This window comes from Fulvia fulva, chromosome 4, assembly GCF_020509005.1.
Source record: "Fulvia fulva chromosome 4, complete sequence".
Taxonomy (NCBI): domain Eukaryota; kingdom Fungi; phylum Ascomycota; class Dothideomycetes; order Mycosphaerellales; family Mycosphaerellaceae; genus Fulvia; species Fulvia fulva.
In genome coordinates this window covers 1,282,695-1,309,563 of record NC_063015.1, presented here as the reverse complement: position 1 = coordinate 1,309,563, position 26,869 = coordinate 1,282,695, and the positions used below count along the sequence as shown (strand labels likewise).

At 54.1% G+C, this 26,869-nt stretch overlaps 10 protein-coding genes across 10 annotated transcripts; 4 read left to right on the top strand and 6 right to left on the bottom strand.

Moving 5' to 3' along the window:
* Positions 1-1,303: 1,303 nt before the first annotated feature.
* On the bottom strand, positions 1,304-2,278 carry CLAFUR5_04219 (uncharacterized protein; the record flags this gene model as incomplete). Its single annotated transcript, XM_047903367.1, has 4 exons — positions 1,304-1,345; positions 1,402-1,485; positions 1,552-1,584; positions 1,643-2,278. 4 exons carry the CDS (start codon positions 2,276-2,278, stop codon positions 1,304-1,306), a joined length of 795 nt encoding a protein of 264 aa, XP_047760207.1.
* Positions 2,279-4,409: 2,131 nt separating this feature from the next.
* CLAFUR5_04218 (NADH dehydrogenase [ubiquinone] 1 alpha subcomplex assembly factor 3) lies at positions 4,410-4,913 on the bottom strand (the record flags this gene model as incomplete). Its single annotated transcript, XM_047903366.1, has 1 exon — positions 4,410-4,913. One exon carries the CDS (start codon positions 4,911-4,913, stop codon positions 4,410-4,412), a length of 504 nt encoding a protein of 167 aa, XP_047760208.1.
* A 497-nt stretch (positions 4,914-5,410) lies between these two features.
* On the top strand, positions 5,411-5,632 carry CLAFUR5_04217 (uncharacterized protein; the record flags this gene model as incomplete). The annotated part of the gene is made up of 1 exon (XM_047903365.1): positions 5,411-5,632. The coding sequence occupies one exon, from the start codon at positions 5,411-5,413 to the stop codon at positions 5,630-5,632; it is 222 nt and encodes a 73-aa protein (XP_047760213.1).
* A 1,763-nt stretch (positions 5,633-7,395) lies between these two features.
* Positions 7,396-10,004, top strand: CLAFUR5_04216 (uncharacterized protein; the record flags this gene model as incomplete). Its single annotated transcript, XM_047903364.1, has 2 exons — positions 7,396-7,611; positions 7,914-10,004. 2 exons carry the CDS (start codon positions 7,396-7,398, stop codon positions 10,002-10,004), a joined length of 2,307 nt encoding a protein of 768 aa, XP_047760214.1.
* A 721-nt stretch (positions 10,005-10,725) lies between these two features.
* CLAFUR5_04215 (Decarboxylase NovR) lies at positions 10,726-11,682 on the top strand (the record flags this gene model as incomplete). Its single annotated transcript, XM_047903363.1, has 2 exons — positions 10,726-10,859; positions 10,920-11,682. The coding sequence occupies 2 exons, from the start codon at positions 10,726-10,728 to the stop codon at positions 11,680-11,682; spliced, it is 897 nt and encodes a 298-aa protein (XP_047760215.1).
* A 764-nt stretch (positions 11,683-12,446) lies between these two features.
* Positions 12,447-17,635, bottom strand: CLAFUR5_04214 (DNA topoisomerase 2; the record flags this gene model as incomplete). The annotated part of the gene is made up of 2 exons (XM_047903362.1): positions 12,447-17,510; positions 17,564-17,635. The coding sequence occupies 2 exons, from the start codon at positions 17,633-17,635 to the stop codon at positions 12,447-12,449; spliced, it is 5,136 nt and encodes a 1,711-aa protein (XP_047760216.1).
* A 1,720-nt stretch (positions 17,636-19,355) lies between these two features.
* CLAFUR5_04213 (uncharacterized protein) lies at positions 19,356-21,020 on the top strand (the record flags this gene model as incomplete). Its single annotated transcript, XM_047903361.1, has 4 exons — positions 19,356-19,559; positions 19,616-20,461; positions 20,520-20,737; positions 20,795-21,020. 4 exons carry the CDS (start codon positions 19,356-19,358, stop codon positions 21,018-21,020), a joined length of 1,494 nt encoding a protein of 497 aa, XP_047760209.1.
* Positions 21,021-21,402: 382 nt separating this feature from the next.
* On the bottom strand, positions 21,403-22,417 carry CLAFUR5_04212 (uncharacterized protein; the record flags this gene model as incomplete). Its single annotated transcript, XM_047903360.1, has 5 exons — positions 21,403-21,651; positions 21,762-21,800; positions 21,853-21,924; positions 22,027-22,053; positions 22,112-22,417. 5 exons carry the CDS (start codon positions 22,415-22,417, stop codon positions 21,403-21,405), a joined length of 693 nt encoding a protein of 230 aa, XP_047760210.1.
* Positions 22,418-22,742: 325 nt separating this feature from the next.
* Positions 22,743-23,296, bottom strand: CLAFUR5_04211 (uncharacterized protein; the record flags this gene model as incomplete). The annotated part of the gene is made up of 2 exons (XM_047903359.1): positions 22,743-23,012; positions 23,192-23,296. 2 exons carry the CDS (start codon positions 23,294-23,296, stop codon positions 22,743-22,745), a joined length of 375 nt encoding a protein of 124 aa, XP_047760211.1.
* Positions 23,297-24,785: 1,489 nt separating this feature from the next.
* On the bottom strand, positions 24,786-26,433 carry CLAFUR5_04210 (uncharacterized protein; the record flags this gene model as incomplete). Its single annotated transcript, XM_047903358.1, has 6 exons — positions 24,786-25,103; positions 25,160-25,251; positions 25,329-25,341; positions 25,393-25,563; positions 25,635-26,132; positions 26,185-26,433. 6 exons carry the CDS (start codon positions 26,431-26,433, stop codon positions 24,786-24,788), a joined length of 1,341 nt encoding a protein of 446 aa, XP_047760212.1.
* Positions 26,434-26,869: the final 436 nt, after the last annotated feature.

Genomic DNA, 26,869 nt, shown 5'->3' with positions numbered 1-26,869 from the left:
GTATCTCACATCCAACCGAGGGAGGCTGTGCACGAGGTGCTGTCGAAAATAGTATGGTTCGTTGTGCCTGACAGAATCAGCCAGATTGACACATCAGTGCCTGAATTCGGCATCGAGAGCTGCTTCAGTATGCAGGGCAGTTGGAGTGAGGTGGCAAATCTTGTACTGCTTCGAGCGTTAGAGGGCAGGGATGATGCGCGGGTAACGCGGCCAGTCCCTTGAAAGAAGACGTGAAAGATCCACCTCAGAAGCCGTCAGTCAACGCGATTCGAAGCATGTCGGGATATCGCGAGCATGTGCTGGCTCAGACTAGCACAGCTCATAGTTTGCCGAGGGCGTATTGCGAAGTGCAGTCTCCCACGTGTCTCCCAATGCCCAAAAGCTGAAGTCGGAGCAAAGTAGCGACGGAAGAGATGGGAATCCTTCGTCGGCGGTGCCGTGCTGCTTCACGTGACGTGCACTTCTTGCCGCCAGTGCCATTGCGTCCTGCCGTCCGGAAGGTTGATGGACCGCGAGTGGCGACAGAAGCGAGACGTGTCGCTGCTCTCGGAGAACGCGATCTTGCGATTGACCCTCCTTTGCAAAGACCCTGGCGAACTAGAAGGAAAGGTGCGAGGCTGCGAGCAGCGACGCCATCATGAGTCGACATTTTCTGAAACGTGTGATGACCATCTTCTGAAACTCGACAGCGGCACGTGGCCGTTGCGATTGCGGCTGAAACTATCCATGATGCTGCGAGACACTGTGAAACCGACGAAACACAGTGGCCGTTGACGAGAACACCCACAGGAGAAGTGTGAAAGTGTGAAGGACAGGTGCAAGATGTCTCCGGTGAGAAGGTAGGCACGTGAGTGTCTGTGTGTGTAAAAGGTGAGAGCCGTGCACGTTCCCTGCCGGGTTCCATCCAGAGCCAGACCAGACACAAGACCCACTCTGCTTTACAACTCAGTATCAACGTCACTCCTTTGTGGTTTACACGATGAATCTCGCCATGCGCCTTCATTTACAGCTTGCAGAGCATCGACGAGCCAGTCTGCGAGCGACATCTTCCCTCAGCTAGGACGCAGCGAGCCAACAGGCTCCCATTTTCCATGCAGCACTACTCCCCGGTTCCTCCTTTGGCATCTGCCCGGAGGTCGCTGTGTATAGCGACCCGCAAAGAACCCCCACAACTCCTCGCAAGGTTGCTCTCCATGTTTCCAAGAAGATCGCTCTCAGCAGAGCGAACGGGTATCTCAATATGTAAAAGGAAGAGGGATGTTTTGTTCTTCATCGAGAACGAGGTCGAGAGTGGTGCCACGATTCACACCTTCCAGCCTTGTTCTTTGGCGAACTGCTCGCAGGCCTACAGCGATGTCAGTCCTGTCTAGAATTCTACAGTATCTCACAGCGTTGCCTTACCTTCGCTGGCTTGCCCACCTTCTGGCCGATGACCTTCCACCTATTATTTTCGTAGTCCTTGATCGCTTGCAGCAGCGCTGCGCTCTGTCATGTTGTCAGTACAACAACTCCTTTTCGATGGATCGCGGTGAGGCGAACGAAATTGCTGACCTCGTCTTCAGCGAATTCAGCGTAATGCATGTCCTGCAGAGCAAGTAAGTCAGCCTGTCGTATATCATCGTGCTAGAATGAGCCTGCGCACTTTGTACCAATGCTTTTTGACACTCCCTTCCGTCCGCGTGGGGAATGTCTTCGCGATCTCACTCCAGCTACTGCCGGCATCGCGTAACGTCTTGAGCCTCTGCTCTTCTGCGGGCGTCCAAGGTGTGTTTGTCCGCCCTTTCTTCACCGGCGGACTTGGTAAAGTCTGCTGCGAAGGAGCGCCATGCGACAAATCGATGCCTCCAAGGTCGCCTACGCCCGTAACAAGATTGAGCCCAGAAGGGTTCGCGAACGCGCTCGGGTTGCTGCTGGACGAGCCCGGGAGTGAAGGCTCGCGCAGGTCAGATGCGCGCCGCTTGCGCGGAAGGTTCGTGGGCGATGGTTGTTGATAGAGATTAGGCTGGTGTTGTAGATGCTGGGTCTGTAATTGCGGCCTGTATCCTTGCGGCGGAGGAAAGGCGAAAGCTGTGGGATCGTGTGGACTCGGGACGTATGAGTACTGCTGGTAAGGGTTGGGTAGTCCAGCGCCGGAATGGAAGTCAGAAGACAATGTGAGTTGCGACGGCGAAGCTGAGTAGGCGTTGTTTGACGAGCCGGTGGGCATAAGTTTGCGATCCTGATCGGGAGACGTATTTCTGATGAGTAAGTCGTTAGCGAAGATGGTCTCCGGGGCCATGTAACAATGTAGCTGGTATCACGCCCAGCACACTGGAGTGGTCGTTTGGTTTCAGTGAGGCGTGGTGACTGTGAGACCTGGACACTTCGGGAAGCTGGTGTTACCTACGACATCGCGGCGGAGCGTCAGGCTCTCGCGCCGGTCACTTTGCGGTCGTTGTTAACTCTGATGGTCCGGGAGGTATTGTATGCATGTTTCTCTCCTAGCAGGAATGCGCTCTGGAGTACATTGGTCCAGCTACAGGTCCCCGTGCTTGCGGCTGCAGACCCGGGCGAAGCTGTAGCAAGCAAGTCTCTGCTACTGCGTGCTGTGCAGATCGGGACCACTTGGGGTGGGCCTGAAGATACTGTTCGAGGGCTGTCTAGAAGTGGTGATTGTCAAATGACGGGGCAGCGAGAGTAAGCTTTGGGAAAGCGGAGGCAGTTTGATAGCTCCGAGCATCACAGGGAGCTGACTGGAGGCTGTGCGCACGCGCAGCCAGCACAACAATAATATAACAGCATGCCGTCGTCTAGCTACTAGCTCTACAGCGTGAAGCGGCGCAGACTGCGATTGCGCGAGCGGGCGGGAGCAGGCTTGGATTGACAGCAGGAAGTCACGGCTACTTCGGGCAAGCCGCTGTGATCGTATGCGGCGGGAGGTCGAGGGAATGACTTTGTCGAGCGCGTCAAAAGCAGGCTTGATTGAAGTTGAGACCCTTTCGGGGAGGGGATCTGAGGGTGAAGGTTGTCAAATGCGGGGTCGACGGCCGCTGTGGTCAAGCTTGTGCTGGCGGAGAGCAGCAGACCGCAGCAGACCGTAGCAGACCGCAGCAGACCGCAGCAGACAGCACGCGCAGGCTACGCAGCAACCACCACTGACCAGTGCGCGCATCCGGCGCCGGCCTCGAGTAATGCACCATTGCTGCCAAGCATGGCCCTCCCTGGACGGCTATCCACGCTCTACAGGGCGACGATGTGGGCAGTCGTGCCGCACGGGCCAGCGCTGCCATTCGTTGAACTTGCAGCGCCGCTACCAAAACGAGCCGTCGCGCTCGCCCAGCTGGGGATGCATGCAGTCCTTATGCACAGTCCAGGACACGCCGGAGCGCGTGACAGCGCAGTGCGAGACTGCGAGATTGGCGGAGTATTGGCTGCTAGACCACGTTAGCCGAGGGCATGCTGTGAACGCGGTCATCGTTGACGTAACGCCTCTCGATCTCGAGCGGCATCTGGCGCGCAGCCGCTGCTTTTTCGACATGCTCGTGATCGTAATTTGAACCAACTAAAGGAAGATGAACTGTTAGATAGATGAGCTTGCTGTTCTTTCGGATGCGCAGCCGATGTCTTGCAGGGTCGGGCAAGACAAGCACCCAAGTCGGTCTGGCTTGGCAAAAGCCATCCCACCTCGTGACCTCGTCGACATGGGAGGTGAATGTCATTGCCCTGCTCGATCGAGCACCCGCACATCTTCGCTATCTTCGTCTACTTCACGAATCGAGCTGAAACGCTGTCAAGTCCTGAAACACCGTCTGAAGATCTGTAACATCAGTCTCAGACCGCACCGCCAGCACGGCTCACACTGACTCGAGCAGCGCGCCATGTGGCGATCTTGTGGCGACAGCGAGTTTCGGATCTCGAAATCGCCTGGTGGTTGCGCATGGAGCTCGGTGATGACAGTGCAGCATACACACACTCCGGCCGACTGTCAGATTCTTCATGCGAGTAAGGGTCGAATGACACCTTCACCTTCACCTCCCCTGAACGTGCACCCCAGCTATCTCTGCAGGGCCAGGGCCGACCAATTAGTATTGACTGTACTTGAGCATTGCGTTCTGGTTGCAGCTGCAGGCGCAATGACATCCGAGCGCTATGCGAACCTGCGTGCCCAGCACCATGGCATTTAGTGCGGCGTGTGCAGTGTTGCAGATACCGAGCCAGATGTTCCAGACTGCACCGGCCGGTGCGTTCCTCAGCAGTGCTACATCACAATCTTGTGAAAGATCACACGCCACAGCTGCATCTCGCAGACATCTCGATTGCTGATGAGCCGCTTCAGGAACACGAAGGGTGTTGAAGTCGAAAAGCTCGACGTTGAGACAGCTGCCTCGAACGCATGCCTTCCAAAAGGGCTAATCCTCCGCCATGGTATCTCACTTCCCTTCCTTCCACCCAACTGGTATCAACGCCGCCGCTACCTGCTGCACACCACGCTCAGTGGCCAACATGTTGTACTGAGCAGCCGCATTTCTGGTATCCTGAATCTCGATCTTGATCCCAAGCTCGTTGATATCTCGTCGTGTCTCCGGACTGAGAGGCACAATCTTGGAGCCAGTACCAAGGACCAAAAGATCTGGCTTCGGCCAGACGAGGTCAAGGAGTCCCCAAGCTTGCCTGTCGACATCCCACTGACCCTTCTTGTTCTGCAGCTTTCCTCCTACACTTCGTACGCCGTTGTTGTCATCTCCCAGATCGCCTGCGCCATTCGTGCCTTCTTTCCTTCCCTCGCGCAGCCATGGCCGCCACTTGAAGGCTTCTCCTCCCATCAGCAGGACTCCAGCTCCTGTCACTTTGAGACCAGAGTCGAGTGCGAAACCATCGTCCATACATGCGTCCACAGCTGTCGTGGGCACGGGAGTGTTGCCGAGCACATTCATGGCTGCAAAGTCCGTTTGCGTGTCCTCTTCACTCTTTGGACCCCGGTCTCTGCTCTTTGGAGGGTGTGAGACCGCCTGAGGTGGTATACTCCGGGCTGTACTAACCCCAAAGCATCGTGTCTGTAGCCGAGATGCTTCCTGCCATGTTCGCGATGTTTCTTGCCATCCAGCTGTTCGAGGTGCGATATGTCCAGCGGAGTTGACAACCGATCGTGATGCTTGTACTGCTACACGGGAAAGCCGTGCTGAAGACATGTTGCCGAAAGCACCACTACGATGGGAATACCCAGATGTTGAATTGGCAATGCGAACTGCAATGTCGATGTCCGAAATTCTGAAGCTCCCAAAATCTCGCGTCTCTACACGTCATCAAAGTTTCATTGACTTAACCGGCGAATTAGCCGTGCCAGCACTTTCCCGCGCATCTTACCTCAACCCTAACGACACAACAACATATCTACAGCAACACCGCCAAGTGACCTTCTCGCACTGCCAAAATGACAGAGACGACTTCAAAGGCTCACAGTAGAGTCGCTATCAGAAAGATCCCGCCACCGGTGAAGCCAGACTTGAGCAGCGAGATGTCGTTCGGAATCAAGACCAAAGCTCAAAGCAAGGACGAGATTCCATACGAATTCGACTCGTCGAAGGTTGACTCTGCTCTTCTTGATCCCGGGATCGTTGAGCGGAAGGTGGCGAGCGGCAAGAAATCCACCTAGAGGAAGATATGCAGATCAGGCTCTTACCATTATCGCATCTGTTCCGAGGACTGCATGGTTGATATGGCTGTATTCAGTCAGCTCTGGACTGTGACAGTGGCGGGTATAGCGGCGTACAGCCAGATGTGACTTGGTGGGCGGTCTTCATCCTCCCAGGCTGCGGTCGCAGGCGGCAAGGCCGTGGGATATTCTCGTTGGCATTGTCATCGAGATATGCTCGACCATGATCGTGCATAGGTTATGCTCCAGGTGCGTTCAAGTCAGATATATGCTGCATACGAACACATCTCAGCCACCTCTCCATCGCGATCTCTGCTGCTCAGGTCTCTTATGCGAACACTCTCTACATCATGCCTATATTTCTGAGACCAGGCCCAGACCGACAAACCTCCAGCTGCCTCAACAGCTTCGACACCCACTTGTTCGCTTCTCATCAATCCTAACATGACACGATAAGTCCCATGTTCAACAACAGCAGGATCACGCCACCCTCAGCAACCCACGGCCCGCTCATCTCAGTTCGCCGGTACTCTTCATCCGCCACATCTATCGTGTGCACGATCGTCGAAGCACTGAATAGTAATCTTTCGGGTAAGCCTGGCTAGTAGCATTGCGAACTCTGGTTGCCATCAACGGGAAATAGATTGTTAGCACATGGGGACAATTTCCCTCACCAGGCACATGGTCACACAGCAGCTCTTCACGCAACGTATCGTGCCACCGCATGAAGTCACGTATCTGTGAGATACACTCTGCCATGACAGTGCGAGAAGTGCACTTACCACATTGACGCTGGTGTACTGACATGTTCAGTGGGTTCGTGCCATACCTTGCCCAGTAGTGTTGTCGGTGAAGACTCAATGTATGTGGCCACGCGATAGAGGCAGCTGTATGCGGCCGAATGTTCTTGATTGTGGCCACTGGGGTACTATCATCGATCTGCGGCGGTCGCAGATGATGGTGGACATAGGCCATCACCAGATTCTGCCTCAGGACCACATATGCACCGCGTTATCAAGCACGAAGAAGAGACTGAAGGTAGTCGAAGTGATTGCTGCAGCACTTGCTGTCAACAACAAATCCACTTGTATTGTGTCGACCTCGAAGCGTTGAGGTTTCCGATGTTGCAATGCCTTGGAAGTCTTTAGAGTGCGCGATGCGAAGAGATTGCTCAACCGAAACGCTGTGACCTGTACGTGATCTCTGATATCACGATAGACAGGATGTCCTTGGCAGGCAAACGGCAGTCGAGGTCCCAGAACCAGGAACAGGCACGCGTGTGTACCGCGTTTCCGATTGTTCCTGATCCACGGACATGCATACCCTTGGCAAGCGCGGCTGTTTTGCTGTCGTTGTTGATATGAAGAATGTGCGCGTATCAGCCACACTGTCAAGACTGTTCGTCGCAGCACTGATGATATGCAGGCCGCGGTCATGAGTGCCATGTCGGTGAGTTGAAGTAGTGGATGTGAATGATCACAAAAAAGTCAAAGTGGCTTCTGGTAAACGTCGGCCAATCGATACCCGACGCGAGATGGCGAACATCAGCACCTGGGCAGTGACAGTGCAACCCAGCCACGTTCGCTGCGGGCAGAGGCAGACGCTTTGTTGTGCTGCGTGCAGCGTCATCCCAGTCGGGAAACACGACACATTCAACTCTGCATCCACTTTCCCATCTCCCCAACGTGCACGCTGAGGGAGATGAGTGCAGCTATATCCAACATCTTCTGCGCTGGGACCGCCAACCGACGAGGGATTATCCTATGATGATGGGCGACGACGACGACGACGCCGACGCCGACGCGATCCAGTCATTTCTCGACGACAACGACTCGGCCGGCGCTTCGTCGTACATTCCAGCGTCACGGCCGCCGATTTCCTGTTGTTGTGGTAACGTCGCGTGCGCCTTTCTGAAGCACAACGAGAGCGCCTTGGACGGGCTGGAGAGGGATGTGTCTACGGCGGCACGCCTGGGAAAGGTGAGTTTCTTTGTTCATGTGTTAATGTTGCTGCGGATTGCGGATCTTGTCGCCGGTGCCCTGCTCTGCTCTGCTGCTGTCACTGCTGTCGGTACTCTGCTCTGGTGTGATCTCTGTACGGTACTCTGGCGTGCGGCTGCGCTCCGAGGCCGTCGTCCACGGTTGCGTGCGTCGGATATGCACAGTCGTTGTATAAATGCAGCAGGATGGACCACACGCACACGCAGATGATGAAGGCGAAAAGAATGTCGCTGCATGCGGCGCAGCTGTCTGGGGAGTCGTCGCTGATGTTCTCGTTGCAGGCATTGTTGATGCGGCATGAAGCATACATTGCCGACTCCGAACGCGAACGAAAAGCCATGACTGCGCAGATCGAGACGCTTGAGGAGGACAAGAAGATGTTGGAGACGCAGAATGCGACCGTCATTGAGGAGAATCGCAACCTGTTGGACCAGCTGGAGATTCTCAACAACGCTGTCGCCGAGTCTGACACGCAGGTCATGAACCTTCAGGCTACACTACGCTCTACTCAACAGGAACTGCAGAAGCTGTCTTATCTAGCTACAAGAACGGAACATCTGGAGAGGCAGCTGGCGGAGTTCGAGCGGGAGCAGGCTTCGTGGCATGCAACGTTGGAGGAGAAGACGGGTGCGGAGAAGTCTGCTGTTCGGAGATGGCAGCAGGCACAGCGTACCTTGTCGAGTCTGCAGGAGGAGATCGAGCGCATCGAGCGTGAGGCAAAGGAAGAGAAGGAACGTCATGTCGAAGTCGTTGGCCGCATGGAGAGGAGGCATGCTGTGGAGAGGGAGCTCGACTCTGCAGCGGGCAGGCTAAAAGGTGCTGCAGCGCTGAAGAAAGCTGGCACAGATACCGAGGGCACCAATGTGGTGTCGCATTTCGTCAGAGACATCCTACAGGACAATGCGAATCTCCAGATGGGCATCGTCGAGCTGCGAGACATGCTGCATACGTCCAACGAGGAAGTCGAAACCCTGCGAAATGAACTCTCGATACATCAGCCAGTAGTCTCGTCGGAGGACATTGCACAGCCTACGCCCACACCGCCACGGCCGCACCTCAAGGAGGAAATGCGACGAGCGACTGCCGGCGAGGTACATGTCCATCATCACTACCACGCTCCTTCGACACCGAAAGTCAGCACGATTCGACGACCGAAGAAGAAACGATACGGAGCACTGACTACAGGTCACTTCACGCCGCCTTGTGTGTCGGGAACGAGTACACCACGCTACTCGTTCTCTTCTGGCACACCGACCGCCACAGCAGCGATATTGTCGCACACTGCTGCAAGCCTACCAGAAACCGTCGGCGGCATGAAGCGATTATCTTTGCAGTCCAACACGACTTTCCACTCCACTCGCGACTTTTCTGGAGCTAGCTCGCCTACCTCGACGCATCGAGCTTCATCCTTATTTGATCGGGTCTTCAGTGAAGCTGGTCAGGACTCTAGCAGACCGACCACACCGGACACAGAAGAACCAGGCTCTCCTGTTTGGCTACCTGCCAACTCGAAGCGATCGTCGAAGAGTTCGTACCATGGTCGACAGCAATCGTCAGCTTCACACAGAGCCCGACCTTCATTGGACTCTATACTGGATATGAGTGCCGAGAACCTACGGCATCTGGAACAACAGTCTGCGGACTCTGTCATTCACGAAGAGGACGAAGAAGACGAAGAAGATTGGGAGAACGAGGAATCGTCTCGTCCCGAGGCGGACTCGGAGGACATTACGCCGCTATCAGCGGAGCTCGAGCACGCTTTCACGCCACGACCACGCATGTTGCGTCGCGCGACTTCGCACGAGTCGATACTATCAATATCAGGACAGGACATTCACACCCTGAAGTCTCGACCTTCACAGCTGCTGACGCCGTTTGGCGCACGCTCCTTCACCCCTCACGCCACACTGAGCGATGCTACAGCACATGCATCACGCCCTGCAGCAATGTCTCGACCTTCTAACAGTGGCGCGAGCATTCTGAGCGGCATGGCGTCATCACAACGCCAACCGAGCGGACAACAATCAGCGACTCCAAAGCAAGGTCTCGGAAGCAAAGTCGGTGGTTGGGTCTTTGGCAAATGGGGCACTTCACCTGCGCCAGCAACACCAGCAGACTTCACCCCGACAGGCACCAAGAACCTCGCACCCACGTTGACGGCGCCCAAAAATAATCGATCTGTCAGCGTTGCCTCTGGGAGCACCACCAAGTCAGACGACTCTGCGACGCCGAAGAAGCCGAAGCATCGGCCGCCTGGGATCAATCAGTCAGGGCCGATCATGGGATTTGCACCGGAGATCAGGATCCAGCATCCTCCTATCATGAAGTCGCTGGACCAGGATGCATTGAAGGGTGCATTGGGAGAGAGATGAGGAACGGCGAGCGGTGTTTTGGGTATGGCCGATCTGATGAGCGATGCGCAATGCTTACGATGAGAACTATGATACCCCATATAGCGAGCCGCGGACGGCGCTTTTTTCGTATGTTTTGAATGGAAGATGTGAATTCTGATCACTCTGTGGCATAGATTCCGGACTGCTACACGACGGTATGGCTGCATGAACAATCCGAATCGTTGACTTCCGCTACAGTACAAGCAGAACATTCCTCGCGATTAAACACACCGATTCTGCTAGCAACAGCCACACTCGTACGAAGCCCATATCGCACGGTGATACCTCTGTCTGGCCAAGAGCACACCAGCCGGCGGCACACAAATCTTCGGCTCTTCGGCACGGCCAACGATATCGGTCTGGACTACCAACTTGCCCGCTGTCACTGGCGGAAAGAAGTCTGACAGGCCAACACACAGCGCGGGGGCTGAAAGATCTACCGGCAGGACGCTTGTGACAGTGCGGGGTGTTGGGGACGATTTGCTGTAGGACTTGTACCCTATGTGCCTATCTACCGCATTGCCGCTTCGTTTGCCACCTTGTGCTTTCCTATATTGGACGGTGTACGCTCTGCTGCTGTTGACGTCGTTCTCTGGGTGAATAGAGTTTGTTTGATCTTACCTAGGTACTTCAACTGGACCATCTTCTGACTTCTTGAGGCCTACTACAACACCACTGAAGACACACTCACTCAACAACAATGGCACCACACGCAGAAGAAACCAACGGCGTTGCCTCTTATGGCAACACTGTCCCCGTCAACGAAGGCCAAGCTCCCCTCGAGCCAGGTATCAAGAAGAACATCGCCCAAGGCAAAATGCTTGAATTCCCTCGGTAAGTCCACCCTCACCACACCTCACAGCCCACCCCTCTAACACCGCCTCCTCCCCTAAGCCCGCCCAAATTCGACGACCCCTACAAAGAACGCGACTACCTCAAAGGCCGTCTCGCGGCCGCCTTCCGCATCTTCGGCAAATACGGTTTCGACGAAGGCGTCGCCGGGCACATCACGCTCCGCGACCCCGTTGACCCACACTGTTTCTGGGTGAACCCGTTCGGCGTGGCCTTCTCCCTCATCAACAAGTCGGACCTCATCCTCGTCAACCATTCCGGCCAAGTAATCGACGGCGGGGACTGCAGACTGCTCAACACAGCCGCCTACATGATCCATTCAGCAATCCATAAAGCGCGACCTGATGTGATCTGTGCTGCGCATTCTCATTCGATATATGGAAGGACGTGGTGCTCCTTGGGACGAAAAATCGACACCTTAACACAAGACGCATGCGCCTTCCACAACGACCACGTGGTCTACGATTCCTTCAACGGCGTCGTGCTAGCCGAGAAAGAAGGCAAAGACATCGCAGCTTGCTTGGGTGATAAGAAAGCCGCCCTGCTGCAGAATCACGGCCTCTTGACGACGGGACAGACGGTTGAGGAGGCCGTATTTTGGTTTGTGAGTTTGGAGAAGTGTTGTCATAGTCAGTTGATGGCGGAGGCGGCGGCGGCGAGTAATGGGGAGAAGCCGGTGGCGATTGGGGAGGAGGAGGCGCAGTATACTTATCGGACTGTGGGCACGGCGAGGAGTGGGTGGTTTAGTGCGAAGCCGTTGTTTGATGTAATTCATAAGGAGACGAACGGGGATTATTTGCAGTAGTGGGTTGGGTATGTAGAGAAATATACGAATGCTGATGACGTTGATGCAATCATTCATCGACGTCCGAGTGCCTATCTCGTCGGATGGCAATTGTTAGCATTGCATTTCGCGTACATGAACTGACTGCATATACATAGTGCTCTACCTTCCTCTCATCCGGCCGCAACAGCATACCCACTACTTCCACCCCATCCCTAAATATCCACCTTCTCCCACCCCATCAACAACTCTGTCATCACCCTCTCATTCCCACCACCACCACCCCTCCCGACGCCCACATCCGCAGAATTCGGAAAACTCGAATTCAACAACCTCAGATCACTCGGCCTCCAAGCCGTGTCACTCTGTGGGCCAAGTTGATGGACCAATTCTCCAGCGCAAGCCTTCGAGGATCGGACAGGGTGGCAATAGCAGACTCGTCCCTTCTCATAGCTTTCACGACCGCCTGAGGAGAGTGACCAGATCTGATCCACGCCACGATTTCTGTGGCCTGCTGCTCCTCTCCACTTACGAGCATTCGAAAGCGGACCCTTGCTGCAGTAGAACGTTTGTGTTTGGTCGGAACAAAGCCTTGGACGGTCTCTGTACAGACAGCATTATTCGTGCCTTACAGCAGGAGTAGAACAACTCGACTTCATACGAGATACGAAAAGACCTTATTACAAAGGCAACAACCTCGGCGACCTGCCCCGGAGCCCAGCGCCTCCCCCAATACCCTACAGCGCCATTGTCCGCTCTGAACACGATCTCGCCCGATGACCTGCCTAATCACTCTCATCATCGTCAATGAAAGCAGCAGTATCGTCCTCTTCATCTTCCTCATCATCGTCGTCAACCACATACTTCGACTTGGCTTTGGACGCAGCTGCACGCCGACCAGGTCTCGCGGTGGGCTTGACTGGACTATCATCGTCCTCATCGCTAAGGATGTCGTTCGCGATCTGGTCCACATCCTGCTCTTCCTCATCCTCCGAGTCTGGCAGCTTCTTCGACGGCTTGGAAGCACCAGCTTTGGCTTGGACTCCACCTGACTTCTTCTTTGCGTAGGCCTTGGCCGCTGGTGACAGAGCCAGCTTGGGCGCGGGTGCAGGGGCGGCGGCTGCCTTCTTTGGCACCGGCTTAGCTGCAGGCTTTGCCTTGAGTTGAGCCTTCGGCGCGATCTTCGGCTCGTCGATTTCCATCGAGTCGTCGTCAAGCATTGTGGTATGCGTGGTCTTCTGTGGAGAGTTCTGTGCCAGAGCAGCCCAGTCAGTCTCACTGTCAGAGTCGTTCTCGTCAGCTGTGAGCGTTCTCTTGCTTGGCTTGGACTTCAAGCCGGCGCTGCTGGTGGGTCTCGAGGTGGATGCGGCGTGGAAGAGGCGTGTTTGACCTTCGTTTGTGCCACTGCCAAAGCCCTTGACCATGGTAGAGAAGTCGCCAAGGTCATTGCCTTCATCGAGAGAAGCGTCGTCGGAATCTTCTGCGTACTTCGCCTTTTGAGCAGCAGCTCTGCCAGCCCGAGCAGGTGCCGGAGCAGGCTTGCGTTGAGCTTCCTTGGCAACAGCAGCAAAGTGGTCTTCACTGTCGTCCATGTTCTCATCATCATCCAGACTCACGACCTTCTTTGGCCGACTGACCTTCTTCGCAGGGGCGGCCTTGGGCTTGACATCACTATCATCAGGATCAACGACCTTCTTCGGACGGCCTCGCTTCTTGGCTGTTCCTGCATCCGCAGGCGTCGTATCGCGGGAAGGATCTGCGACAGGATCCTTGTTGACGGCAGGCGACGGCTTGAAGGCCTCCAGCGTTGTCTGCTTCGCAGCCGGCGGTGGTGCGACGGGCTTCTGCTCGATGCCATTGACCTTAGCAGTCTTTGGAGCAGCAGCATCCATAGCCAGTAGTCCTGCGACGCCCTTCGATTTGGCGGTTGTCTTTGGCTTCTTAGGCGCAAAGTCATCATCAGAGAAGTCGTCACTGTCATTAGCCTTCCGCTTCTTCGCCGTAGCTTTGCCTGCTATGCCAAGCTTGGCTGAAGCACGACGACCCTTGGCCTTGACCTTCTTCTCGCGCTTCAGTTCCTCGTCCAGCATCATGTTCCACGCCTCCTCCAAAGCTTGCAAATCAGCTCGCCAAAGGTCCTTCTCTGTCTTAGCAGTAAGCTCGGTAATCTCGTCTTCCTTGTCACGGATCTGGCGATTGAGCTTGTCTACCCGCTCTTGAGTCAGAGACCAAATGGCCATGCCGAGAAGATAGTCGAAGTCGCTCGCGCCAGCAGCGGTATCCGCGTCATCCGCCTCGTCGGCATCGTCTTCGACCACTGCCTCAAACTCGCCCTGCTTCTTGGCATCCACAACCTTCGGGAAACGGTCGAAATTGAGCTTCTGGAGCTCGGCAACAAGTACTGCTTTCTTCTTCTTGCTCACAACAAGCTCACCTTTGATAATCATGTTGATGAATCGGGCCTGGTTTGTAAATCTCCTCAGTTCGCGCTCCATCTCGCTGATGAGGTATCTCTTTCGTTGGTGATACTTCTGGAGACGAACTTGGTAGAACTCTTCCATGATGTCCAGTGGGGTAGCGTACTTGTGGATGCGTCCTTGAGGATCAAACGCAACCAGGTTAGTGGTGGCTTGCGTCCTGGACAGCTTGAACAGCTCCTCCAGCTTGTCTTCATTCTCTGCCAGCTTCTTCTCCTCCATCTTGATGATGAAGTTGACCGTCTCGGGCGTGTTGTACTCAGTGTAGTCCTTGATGAAGGATGGTACCTTTTCGGCTTTCAAAATCTCTTCCAGCTTGTCCTTGAAGTCCTGCGTCCAGTAGCGCACAGGAAGTTCAGTCACTTGGACTTCGCCATCTCCAGTCTTGCTGATAGCGGCGCCGAACTTGAAGCGATCATCGCTAAGCTGCTCGGTCTCGCCGGTCCAGCCGCGGAACCACGGCTTCATTGGCATCATCGAGTCCTTGTCACCATCCATACGGCGCATGAGGTTGGCGATCACATCTTCAGGGCGGTAGTTGGGTACTGTAGTGCTCCATCCCGTGCCAATACCGTCGGCTCCGTTGATCAAGATCATGGGCAGGATTGGAACGTACATCTCTGGCTCGATAGTCTTGCCATCATCAGTGTTGTAGGTAAGCAGAGCCTCGTCGCTCTGATGGAAGATGGCCCTCGCGAGCGGTGACAGCCTCGTGTAAATGTAACGAGGACTGGCCGCATCGTTGCCACCTTGCAAACGGGAACCGAAGTTACCACTTGGCTCGAGGATGTTCATGTTGTTGGAGCCCACAAAGTTCTGAGCCAGACCAATGATAGTCTGCTGAAGGGAGGCCTCGCCGTATGGGTATGCAGTGAGACCGGAGACTGAACCAGCCAGCTCCACCACCTTGACATCTTTCTTCAAGTTGCGCCGGAAACAAGTGTACATGACCTTACGCTGACCGGGCTTCAAGCCATCGACAACCGAGGGAATCGATCGCATGTTATCGGCCATGGAGAAGAGGATCAGCTCCTTGTTGATGAAGTCATTGTATGTGATCTCCGCCGAACCGGAAGTGTCCAAGTAGGTGCCGGGCACGAAGTTCCCAAGCCATGTCTTTCTGGCGTCGGCTTTCTTCTTTGAGAAGGCAAGATCTATCAGCTCGGGCTCGCCTTCTTGCATGGCGTGGAACTGCTTGAGATGGGTATCGAGATCGGCAAAGTACACTTGCGCGTCTCTGGTGTCTGAAGTACCCAATCCCTTGTAGTACTTGTGATCCCAGCCCTTGGAGTTGCCGGGAAGCTCTCTCCAGGCTTCATATTCTGGCATGGTGAAGAAATCACGCTTCTGCCTGGGGTTCTTCACGTCGCCTTTCCAGACCTTGACGATAGGCGTGATGAATTCCATCAAGAAGCCAGGAATCCGGAGGAGCGAAGGGAATTGTACTTGCAAGAAGTTGATGAGAAGGCCTTTGATATGGGAACCATCGTGATCCTGATCGGTCATGATCATCAGATGGCCGTAACGCAAGCCCTTAGTGTCTGTGTAGTCCTTCTTGTGCTGCAGACCCAAGAACTTCTTGATGTTCTGGATCTCTGCGTTCTTGGAGATCTGGTCGATCGAAGCATCGCGAACGTTGAGGATCTTACCACGGAGCGGGAAGACACCGAACAAGTCCGGGTTGACGACAGCTCGACCGGCGAGCGCAAGCAATGCGGCAGAGTCACCTTCTGTCAAGATGAGCGTGCACTTGTAGCCATCCTTCGTGCCAGCCTTGTTGGCGTCTGTGAGCTTCGAGTTGTTCATACGCTGACGGCGGTTACCATCAGATTTTGAGAGGACTTTGTCGGCCTTCTGCTGAGCAAAGTGTATGATATTGGTGACTGCTTCGGTCTTCGCAATGTCCTTCAAGAACTTCTCAGAGACTGTTGGCTTACTGCCAAAAGCGCTGACTTTGGTTGTGAGTTGCTCCTTCGTCTGTGATGTGAAGGCTGGGTTCACGATCAAGCAGTTGACGAACAAGAAGATGTGATTCTTGATCTGAGCTTTCTTCAGCTTCACACCTCCCTTGTTCTTCTTGTTGACAATCTCTTCGAGCTTGTCGCAGATTTGGTCGGCGATATAGTTGACGTGAGTTCCTCCAGAAGTGGTTGCAATCGAGTTGACGAACGAGACTTGCTGAAAGGAGCCGTCAGAAACGGCGAATCCGATTTCCCATCGCTCATGCGGGTTGTCAGTCAGGATGACCTGCTCTGGTGCTGCACCATCGTTGGCAATGTTCTCACTCTTGATGGCCTTCGTGTACATCTCCATGTACTGCTTGAACTTGCTGACCTTGATGCGCTCGCCATTAAGGTAGACCTTGACACCTTTGGCGGTACCGGCCATGTCGTAGACTCGACGCTTGACCAGACCCTCGAAGTCCTTATCCATACTATCCATGTTGAACTTCGCGAAGTCGGGCTTGAAGGTAATTTGCGTGTAATCCTGCATGTCTTTGACTTTTTCGATCTTGGCCTTCTCGATTGTGCTCATGTTGTTGCGCCATGTCTGTCGATACCGCTGCTTCGTCTTTCGGTCCACGGTATCGAGCTGGAACTCGGTACTGTAGATGTTGGTGAGCTTGGCACCATAACCGTTTCGACCACCAGTCGTCTTTGCCTCTTCATCATTGTAGTTGGACGAAGTGAGCAATTCGCCGAAGATCATCTGGGGGATGTAGATGCCATGCTTGTCGTGTATCTCGATCGGGATGCCTCGGCCGTTGTTCTTCACCGAAATGACGCCTTGTTCTGGGTGTACCCACACACGCAGCTCGTCCATGTTCTTATCACGCTGCTTGTTGTCTGCTGCATTCACCAGGATTTCATCGAAAATCTTGTACAGACCAGGTACATATGTGACTTTGCGGTTCTCCATCGACTGAATCTCGGAGTTGAAGATCCATAGCTGTTCAGTCGTCTGCTCTACAGAGCCAATGTAGGTATCTGGACGCTTGAGGATGTGCTCGAGCTGAGTGAGCTTCTCGTACTGATCGCTGGAGCCACCACCCTTCTTCGACTTGCCCTCATTCACCGGCACATCCATATTGAAGCTCTCGTTCTCAAGCTCAGCCAAGGGCTTTCCGGCTGGTTTCTTCGGTGCTGGCGCCTTCTTTGCCTTCTTCGGCGGCGTGTTGGACAGAAGCGAGTCGTCGGTGTTCTCGTCGTCGTCGTCCAGGTCGATGTCGTTCTCGTCGTCCGAGTCTGGCTTGGCGCGCTTCTTCGGCTTCGGTGCTGCCTTCGGAGCAGTCTTGGTGGTCTTGAGGGTGGTTTGTTTGGTGGCCTTTGGTTTTGGTGCTGCTGTAGGCTTCTTTGCGGGCGCCTTGGCCTTCTAGGTGAGATGTGAGGGCGTGCGCGTGAGGGCAGCGGTGAGGATCCACTTACAGGCTTTTGCTGAGGCTCAAAGTCACTTGAGGCGTCCATCTCGTACGCGTCGCCGTCCATCGAGTCGTCCATCGTATCCCGCACAGGTGAGCGCGTGCGCGCTGCTGTTGGTTAGTACAAGGTGAGGATTGTGCGCAGTCTCTGGGCCAGCATGAGATCCTGCGCCGCTGAGTACGTGTCGTAACGAGTGATGGTCGTGTCCGTTCTCTACAAGCAGAGAGGTAAGAGAGAAGGTTGGTACGGACAGTGAATACGACTTGCAACGGCAGCGACAGATTGACAGACTTGTTTGTTGACGCCGGTCCCGGCACGGCGACTGCCGGAACCTTCTTCTTCACTAGCGCGTTTTTGAGATCTGGGGTGCAGGCACGCGGCGGGTGCTCTTTCCTGGGAGGGTCCGAACGACTCCACGCATTCACTTGCGTTCACTTGCGCAAGACAACAACCTCAACATTCACTGTCAGCCCAGCAGAGTGATGTGTACAACGCCGTACTCAAGAGCAAACCATCCCGAAACCACAAATCGACGACATTTGAATACGCTGTACCACCGATAATGTCATCCATACATGCCTACCATCTAGACTTACGATGAACCCTATCTTGTCGAATGTCTTGTGTCTTGAGACAGCTTGAGTAGTCGACAGTTTTGCTTTGATTGGGCAGAAGTCTGCTCCACCCGCTGGAGCATCCTTGGAATGCAATGGCTTACCAGTTATTCCGCAGATGGGGAGGTGTCCCAGCTAGAATGGGGTACATGCGATGACAATATTGTACTGACAGTGACCTTGCGGCGTCTCAGACCGTCCCTGCTTGCTCTATCGATCCACGACTTGCCTCCTGGCTTGCCGACCAGATCTTGCACTGAATGACATGCGGACCACTGCTGAGCGCCAGGGAACCTCGACAGTACCTTTGCCGATGGACGATGTAGTACAACAACTTGATAGGGCACAATATTTGCATGGGATCCCCAACGACTTCGGTCAATCGATCGATGTATGCGCTGGCCCACGATGATCTTGAGCGGGTCTCGAGGTCGGCGTTCGAGGCAGTCTCCAGCTCTGCGTCTCTTATCTTCGCTTGAAAGAATGGGTCATAAAAGCAGAGCCTGAGAAGTAGATGCAATAACATCTTACTGCCTTATGTATCTTCTCTCAGCTTTTCTCGAGAGCAATAGATGAGCGTAGCTAGAAGCGTGGGCAAGATATTGGAGCGCAATAACACTACAGCCTCCCGTGGCACAGTCCAGGGTGTAGCAAGGTCCAAGAAGGTAGTTCGGAATTGTGTCTGGGTGTGCATACCCCACAGGAGCTCCGCGCGCAGAATGTCGAGATCGCGAGCCGAGTGAATCTCGCACTAACATGTGAATAGAGTCCCCACTCATCGCTGCCTACCTGCCAGCCCCTCCGAGTCAATGAAGCCAATCACGAAACTCCCCATCCACTAGAAGTGAGTCCCCGCAGCTTGTGCGAGTGACATTTTGGGAAATCGGTGCACGTTTTCCCTCGCAGGCTGACTCCTCCAAGAAAGCGGGGGCACGGGCCTTATCACATCTACAAGCGCGAGACCCTTTGCACTCTCGTTCAGCGTCTTCAAAAAGTCGACCGCCCGCTGCTCAATCTTGAACTTCAACACCAATCTCGCCCACCACCACGACACAGTTGCCACACCCACACACTCTCACACACCACAACGCGGCATCGCCCTTTCATCTCGAGTGTGTAGCATACATTTCCGACACCACCCAGGAACACCTCTACCTCTGCCTACAGTAGAGGTACGAGTCAAGATGGTCAACCGCAAATCCACCAACCTGCAGGCCCCCGAGGCGACCGGTTCCACATCTGGCAGTCGCAAGACTCCTGCCAACAACCGCGGGACATCGGCACTTCGTGGTAGCCAAGCAGAGCTGAAAGACATGCTCCCGGATGAACGAGACATGGAGGAGGACAGGCAAAAGCGCATTCGTACGGCTGAGAAGGAAACTGCCAAGGTATGTGACCTGCGAGAAATACTCTAAGAGGATGGCAATACTGACCACCATGACAGTACGGACCAACACCCGAGGACCGACGTGCGAACCAACACAAGTACATCGACGACAAGAAGACAGGTCAAATCGCCGAGAAGCCGGACATCAGCAAGCGCAACGAATCCAAGATTGACAAGGAGAACAAGAAGAACCTCGACAAGGGCGACCTGGTCGAGATCATTCGCGGACATCTCAACCTCCAGGCTGACGAGCGCTCAGACAAGTACATCCATCACGAGTTGTACCGTCCTAGAGAGACTCTGTGGTATAATGTAGATCCACTCCACCAGTTTCTGACCCACGAGCTTCACAAGTTTGTTGAGCTCTTCGAGTTGCTTCCAGGCGACCCACTGCTCGCAATCGGATTCCTCTATCGCGCGATACAGAAGCGCAACTTCAACCACAGCATCCAGGTCATCATCGACTCAGGCGACATTTCTCGCTACATCAATTTCAAGGATATCGAGACCGCCCTGACCGACGTCAACAAGGCTGCTGATAGCATAAGGGGAGAGGTGCGAGGCGAAGTCGAGAAGATGCGCGGCACATCCCGCCTGCTCAACAAGAGTACAATGGCTACGAACAACATGAACTTCGCCCTTGCGGAAATGGAGGGAGTCCATCACTCTGGCAAGATTTTCAGCCAAGCTCGTTCCACCAACGCCATGCAAGATCCAGAAGACGCTGAGGACCCGGGTGACCATGAGATCTCACAGCCGGGTGACAGTGATGACAGCAGCGACGACGACGGGCCACGAGCGACATTGAGTCGCGGCGACAAGAAGGTCAAGAAGGCTAGAATCGCCAAGAAGCCGGTCAAGCAGAGCAAGAAGACTGCAATAAGCATGGAGGCCGTCAAGATCGTCATTGGCGCCAAGCCATCACCTTACCCTTGCCGCCCAAGCCAACGTCACATTCAAGGTCGCCGGTCAGCCAGAACGCAAGGCCGTGGGCGAAACCTACAACAACGGCCTCGTGGACATACGCAACGGCTTGTATCTTCCACCCAACCCACCCAAGGTCAACGGTCCGCTCGGCGGCAACAGTACCATGAGCGGTGCTTCCGACCCAGCGCTTAACAGCGAAACCGGCACTACTGCTGGGAAAGGCATCACCATCAGCAAAATCAAGGGCGCGCTGTACGAGGTCGTAGCTGAGTCCGGAGAGCGCTGGCTGACTAACACGTCCAATCGTAGTACCGCCAGCATTCTAGCTCAACGTGGCAACGAGACCGTCACTGGTGGGCCCAAGGCGAAGGACAGCGAGGCCCAGACTGCAAAGACCGGCAAATTGAAGGCAGGCAGCGCGAAGGCCAACGGAGTGGGGGCCAACACCGCGGAGTCCAGCTCAACTCCACCTAATGGTCTGAAGAACATCCTGCTCATTCGACCAAAGGTGCTGCCAGGCAAGAAGATCCGCTAAAGGTACCCCTGGATATGAACTGAAGGCTGAGCATAGCCGAGTCAAAGGCTAATGCCGACTTTATGCTTTCTTTTACACGCTCATGTGTATCTTTTCTGGCGTTGATTGCTTTTGATGAGGGACCTCCGGTACGGCACTTGCACAGGAGCGGTCATGGAAGCAACTTAATTTGTTCACGGTGGTGGCAAATGATGGTAAGGAGCGCTCTTACATAGCCACACAGCGAAATGTAGCATCACTGAATGAGGCAGCGATAACAATTTCGATTTATGTTGTCTTGTAGTCAACCGTTATACGCTTCTATCTGTCGGTCGCATGTAGTAGTGGGCCAAGTTGCGTAGAGGGCACAGCGCGAGTTTCCAGCTTTATTGAGGAGGTGGTCCTACTGGGGGGGCAAGTTGTTTCTGGTCAGTCCGATTCGGTAGTTGTCGGGGAAGTCAATGTCCAAGAGGTATGGTGCACCTCGATCACCATCGAACCAGGGCTGTGCTACTTTCGGGACGAGTTTATGCATTTTCGCGAAGTATTCATCGTTAGGAATTAGTTGTCCTTTTGATTTGCGTAGGAACGTATTGAAGATGTCGTCCAGCGAAGGACGCTCATCCGGTGCGAAGGATAGACATCGCCACATCTGAACACACGCTCAGTCAGTCTGGAGTGTTTGCCAAAGTTCAGGGACCACTGAGAAACAAGATTATGCGCTCCATGGCTTAGCATGGCCTGTACAGCGCTCCCACTCACCAGTGATGTCAAGATTGTAAGCGATACCGACTCCGTGTGCTGTCGATCGTGTTAGATTCGATCATTGCCACATGATTTCTGGGGGACTCACCGCTCCTGGCGGCAGAGGCCCCTCGGGGAAATTCCTGGGTGCAGGGGGCTGATCTAGGTTATAGTGACTGACCTGTACCATCGGAGGGAAAGCCACTCTGAAGATCAGACACATTGTGAACAATCAGCATTTCCCCTTGTAGATGGGGCTAGTGATGTTTAATCCAGAACGTACGTATATGACCATGCCAATGCCATAGATCTAGTCGTCAAAAGTCAGTCAAGAGACGTCAAGTCTAGGGATTGGACTGGACACTCACATTGGTTGCAGCATTGAGACGAGGCTTATCATGCCACCCTCGATGATTGCTGGAGTGCCATAGATGCATCTCGGGTGCAAGGAAGCCTGGGGTGCCAACGTCTCGAAAGGCACGAGGATTGTTCGTGCTGGGTTCACCGGCCGTCGTCTCGACGGCTGAGCCCATGTCGCCAAGCTTCGGCTTAGGATATAATTGCCACTGAATGATGGAGATGTCAGCGAAAGCCCCCAGTAAAGAAGCAGCCGGTTGTGAAGAGTCTCTTATCGTGCGCTCCTGCGACTTCAACCATGCCGCAGTGCCGATCATGCCGAGGAAAGCGCAGCCGACTCTCGAAACATGACCAAGCTGGGTCACGAGTGCATGTGCTTATCGAAGTAGACTCAACCCGGCGGCCGGTCCTGTCGGAGGATCGTACAGCCAGATATTCGATGGCTTGATGTCGCGGTGTATGATCTCTTTCCACCCAGGCGCCGGAGCCCCCGCATCTGTGCCTTGCTCCATGATCCTTGCGGCCTTCGCGAGCTAAGGCAGTACCAAATGAATGGCAATGGTATCATGACTTCGGGAAGACCAGAAGCGCCCACGCGGGCATCCGGGAAGTTGTCGGGGTCCCTGTAGTGCTTGATGACATTCAACAAGCTTCCATGGCATCCGTACTCCGTGAGGAGTCTGTATCGCCATTGAGCTGCGAGGACACCACTTCTCCCGCGGTATTCCACAATTGCATTTGTATCTTGCTCGGAGAGTGTTCGGTGAATGTAAGATATGTCTCTGCACTCTCATAACGGTCAATGCCGGTGCTGTAATCTCTATTGCCATTCGCGTCATAGTTGATCGCATCATTTGGTGCCCAAGCGAGCGGGTTAAACCAATCACACTCAACCTCCTTCACAGCGACACGCTAAAAACTGACATCAGCAATCTGCTCAATTGCGCAGAGGTTATACGTACGTCTTGCAATACGTCGAAGCGTCCGAATAATGCAGCCTTACCAGAACCCCCTATTCCCAGATACCGTATACCCTCTCACGCCTTCCATGGTCGCGGGCGTTCAAGCTCCTGGTCAATTCTCAAACCGACAGTATCGTTCTGTACGAAGCGTTGGATATTCATTCTGGCGACCTCTGGCACAACAACAAGTGCGTCGTCAAGCTCGCCCCAACCTGGGATATAATGGCCAGCCATGATTCGATGTCAGACCAGAGGATCAGTAGATGACGCTTAGACGTTCGACAGCACTCTAGGGGTGGAATTGTTTGCTAATTTGTGCGGGAGGCACTTTCTCTAGAACCTTTCCGCCTCTAGAGAACGAAAATACCCCTAAAGAACAAAGAGACTCCTCCTGTTGACGGGTTGCTTGGTCCATAGCAGCCGGACTGGGCAGCTGAACTTTAAGCATGCCTTATGTGGATACGTAATACAAGCCTTTATACAGCACGGGATTGGTGCTTTGTAGCAGAAGATGTCCACGTTGTTCCTGGCAGCCACGCATGATTGATGAAAAAGCTGGCAAGACTATGCAGATTGATCGCAGATCAGTCTCTACGACCGAATCAAATACGCCTGGCTTGAGCATTCGATACTGATAAACTTGCCGACCAGCAGGTAATAGTCGCTTCACTCGAGAGCCCGGTGATACGGATAAAACGACTGCGACAGAGTACCAGCCTGTGCAATCGAGGTCGGAGTTCCGATGTTGCCGCGCAGTGCTCAAGGTATCCTGTTCAGAGGAGGTAAGCTGCCACGGGCCATGCCCACCCGGTACTTGTCTCAAGAGCGCATCGGGATTCCTTCTGGTGGCCTCTGGCTAGCTCGCTGCCATGTCTCCCCAGCTCGTGGAACCTCCTCGCGCATGCCTTTATAGTACAACCGATCATAGTCCAGTTTCGAATCAGGTGACTGTAGTCGTGCACTCAGCTCATCCAGCGACCGTCTCTCTTCGGGGTTGAACCGAAGGCAGTCTCGCATGAGCAGGGTCAGTGTCCCAGAGAACCCCGGTTTCGGTTAAGAGGTGATCAGACATGTAACGAATTTCGGAGAAAGCGGGCCCAGAGGTAGTCCCTCTGGCTCAAGAAGATCCAAATCGGTGTCTCGCGTATTCACAATTTGTTCGGGCTTCTCGAGTCGGCGTACCAGGCAGTATATGACAACATCAAGAGCCCAGACCTGTCCTCGCTTCGTCAGCATGGGTCAGTATGCGACTCGTAGCGGATCCTGAGCTCACATTGGTAGCTGAGCTCAGCCGAGGTTTATCGAAGTTGCCTCGCAGTTCACGATACTACAGGTACTGTTCTGGCGCACAAAACCCCGGCGTACCGACGTCTCGGAACATTCGAGGGTTGCTCGTCGCGGGATCTTGCGGGCTGGTCTCCACGGCTCGATCAAAATCTTCTAGCTTTGGTGATGGGTACAGCTGCCAATCTCGACCTGGCGTGGGGTCGTAGAGGAAGATCTTATCGGGATTGATGTCTCGATGTACGATTTCTTTCCAGCCCGGTGCACATCATACCAGGGCAATCATGAGACTACAGCTCCTCAAGAACAATTTGGACCTTACCAGCATTACCAGCACTTATCGGAACACCATAGCGTCTGCCCGCAGCGCGTATCCTAGCAAACCCCAGGAAGCAGCGGCAGCCAAGTCCGCATGTTACTCCGCTGCAGCAAGAGGCTCTCATCTTCTCCCATGTGGGCACGATTTTAGTCGCCAAGGCAGCGGCACCCTAGGTGGCTGAGTGTTGCCCCTAGCCAGTCCTATGCGGTACACATCGTTGTTGAAGCCCCTGAGATGGTGTATCGAGGTCCCAATATCGTACCAAGGTGTGTTCCCTCTCAGCTTAGCAGTTCGCATCCCTTTGAAATGCATATCGTCAGCCGTCAGGCCCCTGGGCTCGATGGTGTCAAGAATGTAGCTGAGCGAAGGGCGCTCCGAAGGGTTGTAGCGAAGGCACTCCCTCATGAGATCGGTCCATGTGGCCGAGTACTTAGCACCCTGTGAGACGCTTTAGCATGAAACTGAGCAGCGCCTGGAGCGACCTATGTACCTACCCCTATTGGGAATCCAGTCGGCGGAAGAGGCATCTGGACACTTTCACCATCACTGAAGTCCAGTCCCGGACTGAGGACTCTATACACAAGGCCTATAGCAGCAAATAAAAGTCAGCTAAAATCCTCGAGAACGATTGGATGAGGAACAGCTCGCAATATATGGTCAGACCAATGGCGAAGACCTATTCTCGATGTCAGTCATCGCTCTGCGTCGTCTCGACATGTCCACATACATTGGTGGCGGACTTCATAGGTGGCGTGTCATGAACACTCCTGGTATTACTATTGATCCAACGGATCTGCTCAGGAGCGAAAACCCCTGGTGTTCCAGCATCCTGATATGCTCTCGGATTATTCGGATCGGTTGTAGACGTTTCCACAGCGAGGTCCATGTCGGAGAGTTTCTGGCAACCACGGTCAATAACGACGATCCCATATATACGTAAGAACATGTGAACTCACAGGTATCGGGTACAGCCGCCACTGTGCTGCAGGTCCAGTATGTAGCCGGGCTCTGCAGCAAAACATTCCCTGGCTTGATGCCGCGGTGCACGACACTCCTCCAGCCAGAAACTTCGGGCAAGGTCTCATCACCGCACTCCATAACCCGTGCGGCACGGGCAAGATTCTGGAAGCAATACCATATGAACGCTTCAGGGTTCCCCCATTCGGGCGCTTCGCGGACGTGTTGGCGATAGTAGCTTATAACTTCATCGAGAGCCCCTTGGTCAGCGTATTGCGTGAACAGCCTGTAGCGCCAATGCTTTTGCTCCACTGGGCTGTGACCAATATACTCCAATAAGGCGTTGCAGCGCCGTCGAGATAGTTTTCGGTGTATCAGCGTTTCCATACTTTGAGAATGATTCATCCCAGCGTTGTAATTCCGGTCGTCATTCCCATCAGTTGGCCCGGGCCATTTCATTGGTGTATACCAGTCCGAAGCTGCGCATTGTACTTTCTTCACAACCAATCGCTGCCGATATTGATTAGCGACAGTACAGCCTCTTCGAGATGATGTTACTGACCTCTCTTATCGCATTTGCAGCATCAAAGCGTGCGTAAAGTACAGCCTGACCTGATCCACCACTTCCCAAACACTCTATCCCATGCCATGGGCCCGGCACGTTGGATCCAGAGACGATTGTGCTCGCAATTGCGGCGCTGTTGAACATGCTTCCGTATCGAAGATTGTTGACAACCTGATCGTTGTCCCAGTCGCCATAGATTGGTAAGGCATCGCCGTTCCAAAATTCTTGAGCCGCCGGAGCCGCCATATTCTCTTGCACGGCTCAGATACTGTGTCACTCAAGTTAGCGGCCGAAATCAAGAGCTGCGTTCTCCAGCAATGCAAGGTGGAGACGAAATGATCCCTTCATGACCAATATCCAAGGAAAAGTCGTCCTTTGTTCCCCGATCCGGCAAAGCGTTTGCCATCACCTCAAGTCTTCTCTTCTGTACCTGCCACCCGACAACACTGCAATTGGATCGAATTGGCCTTCTCTTCGAAAGCAAGCCGTCAGGCTGTTGAATCGATGAATTCCACACTCAAGAAAGTGGGCCCTCGGATCGAACCTCTTTGCATGGCAGCAGAATATCTACATTACCACATCTCAACCCCTACCAGCCATCGCACTCTCTGATGGCTTTTGGTTGATATCAATATACCCAACTACCCATACCACCCGCCCATGGAAATCTTCTTCTATTCCA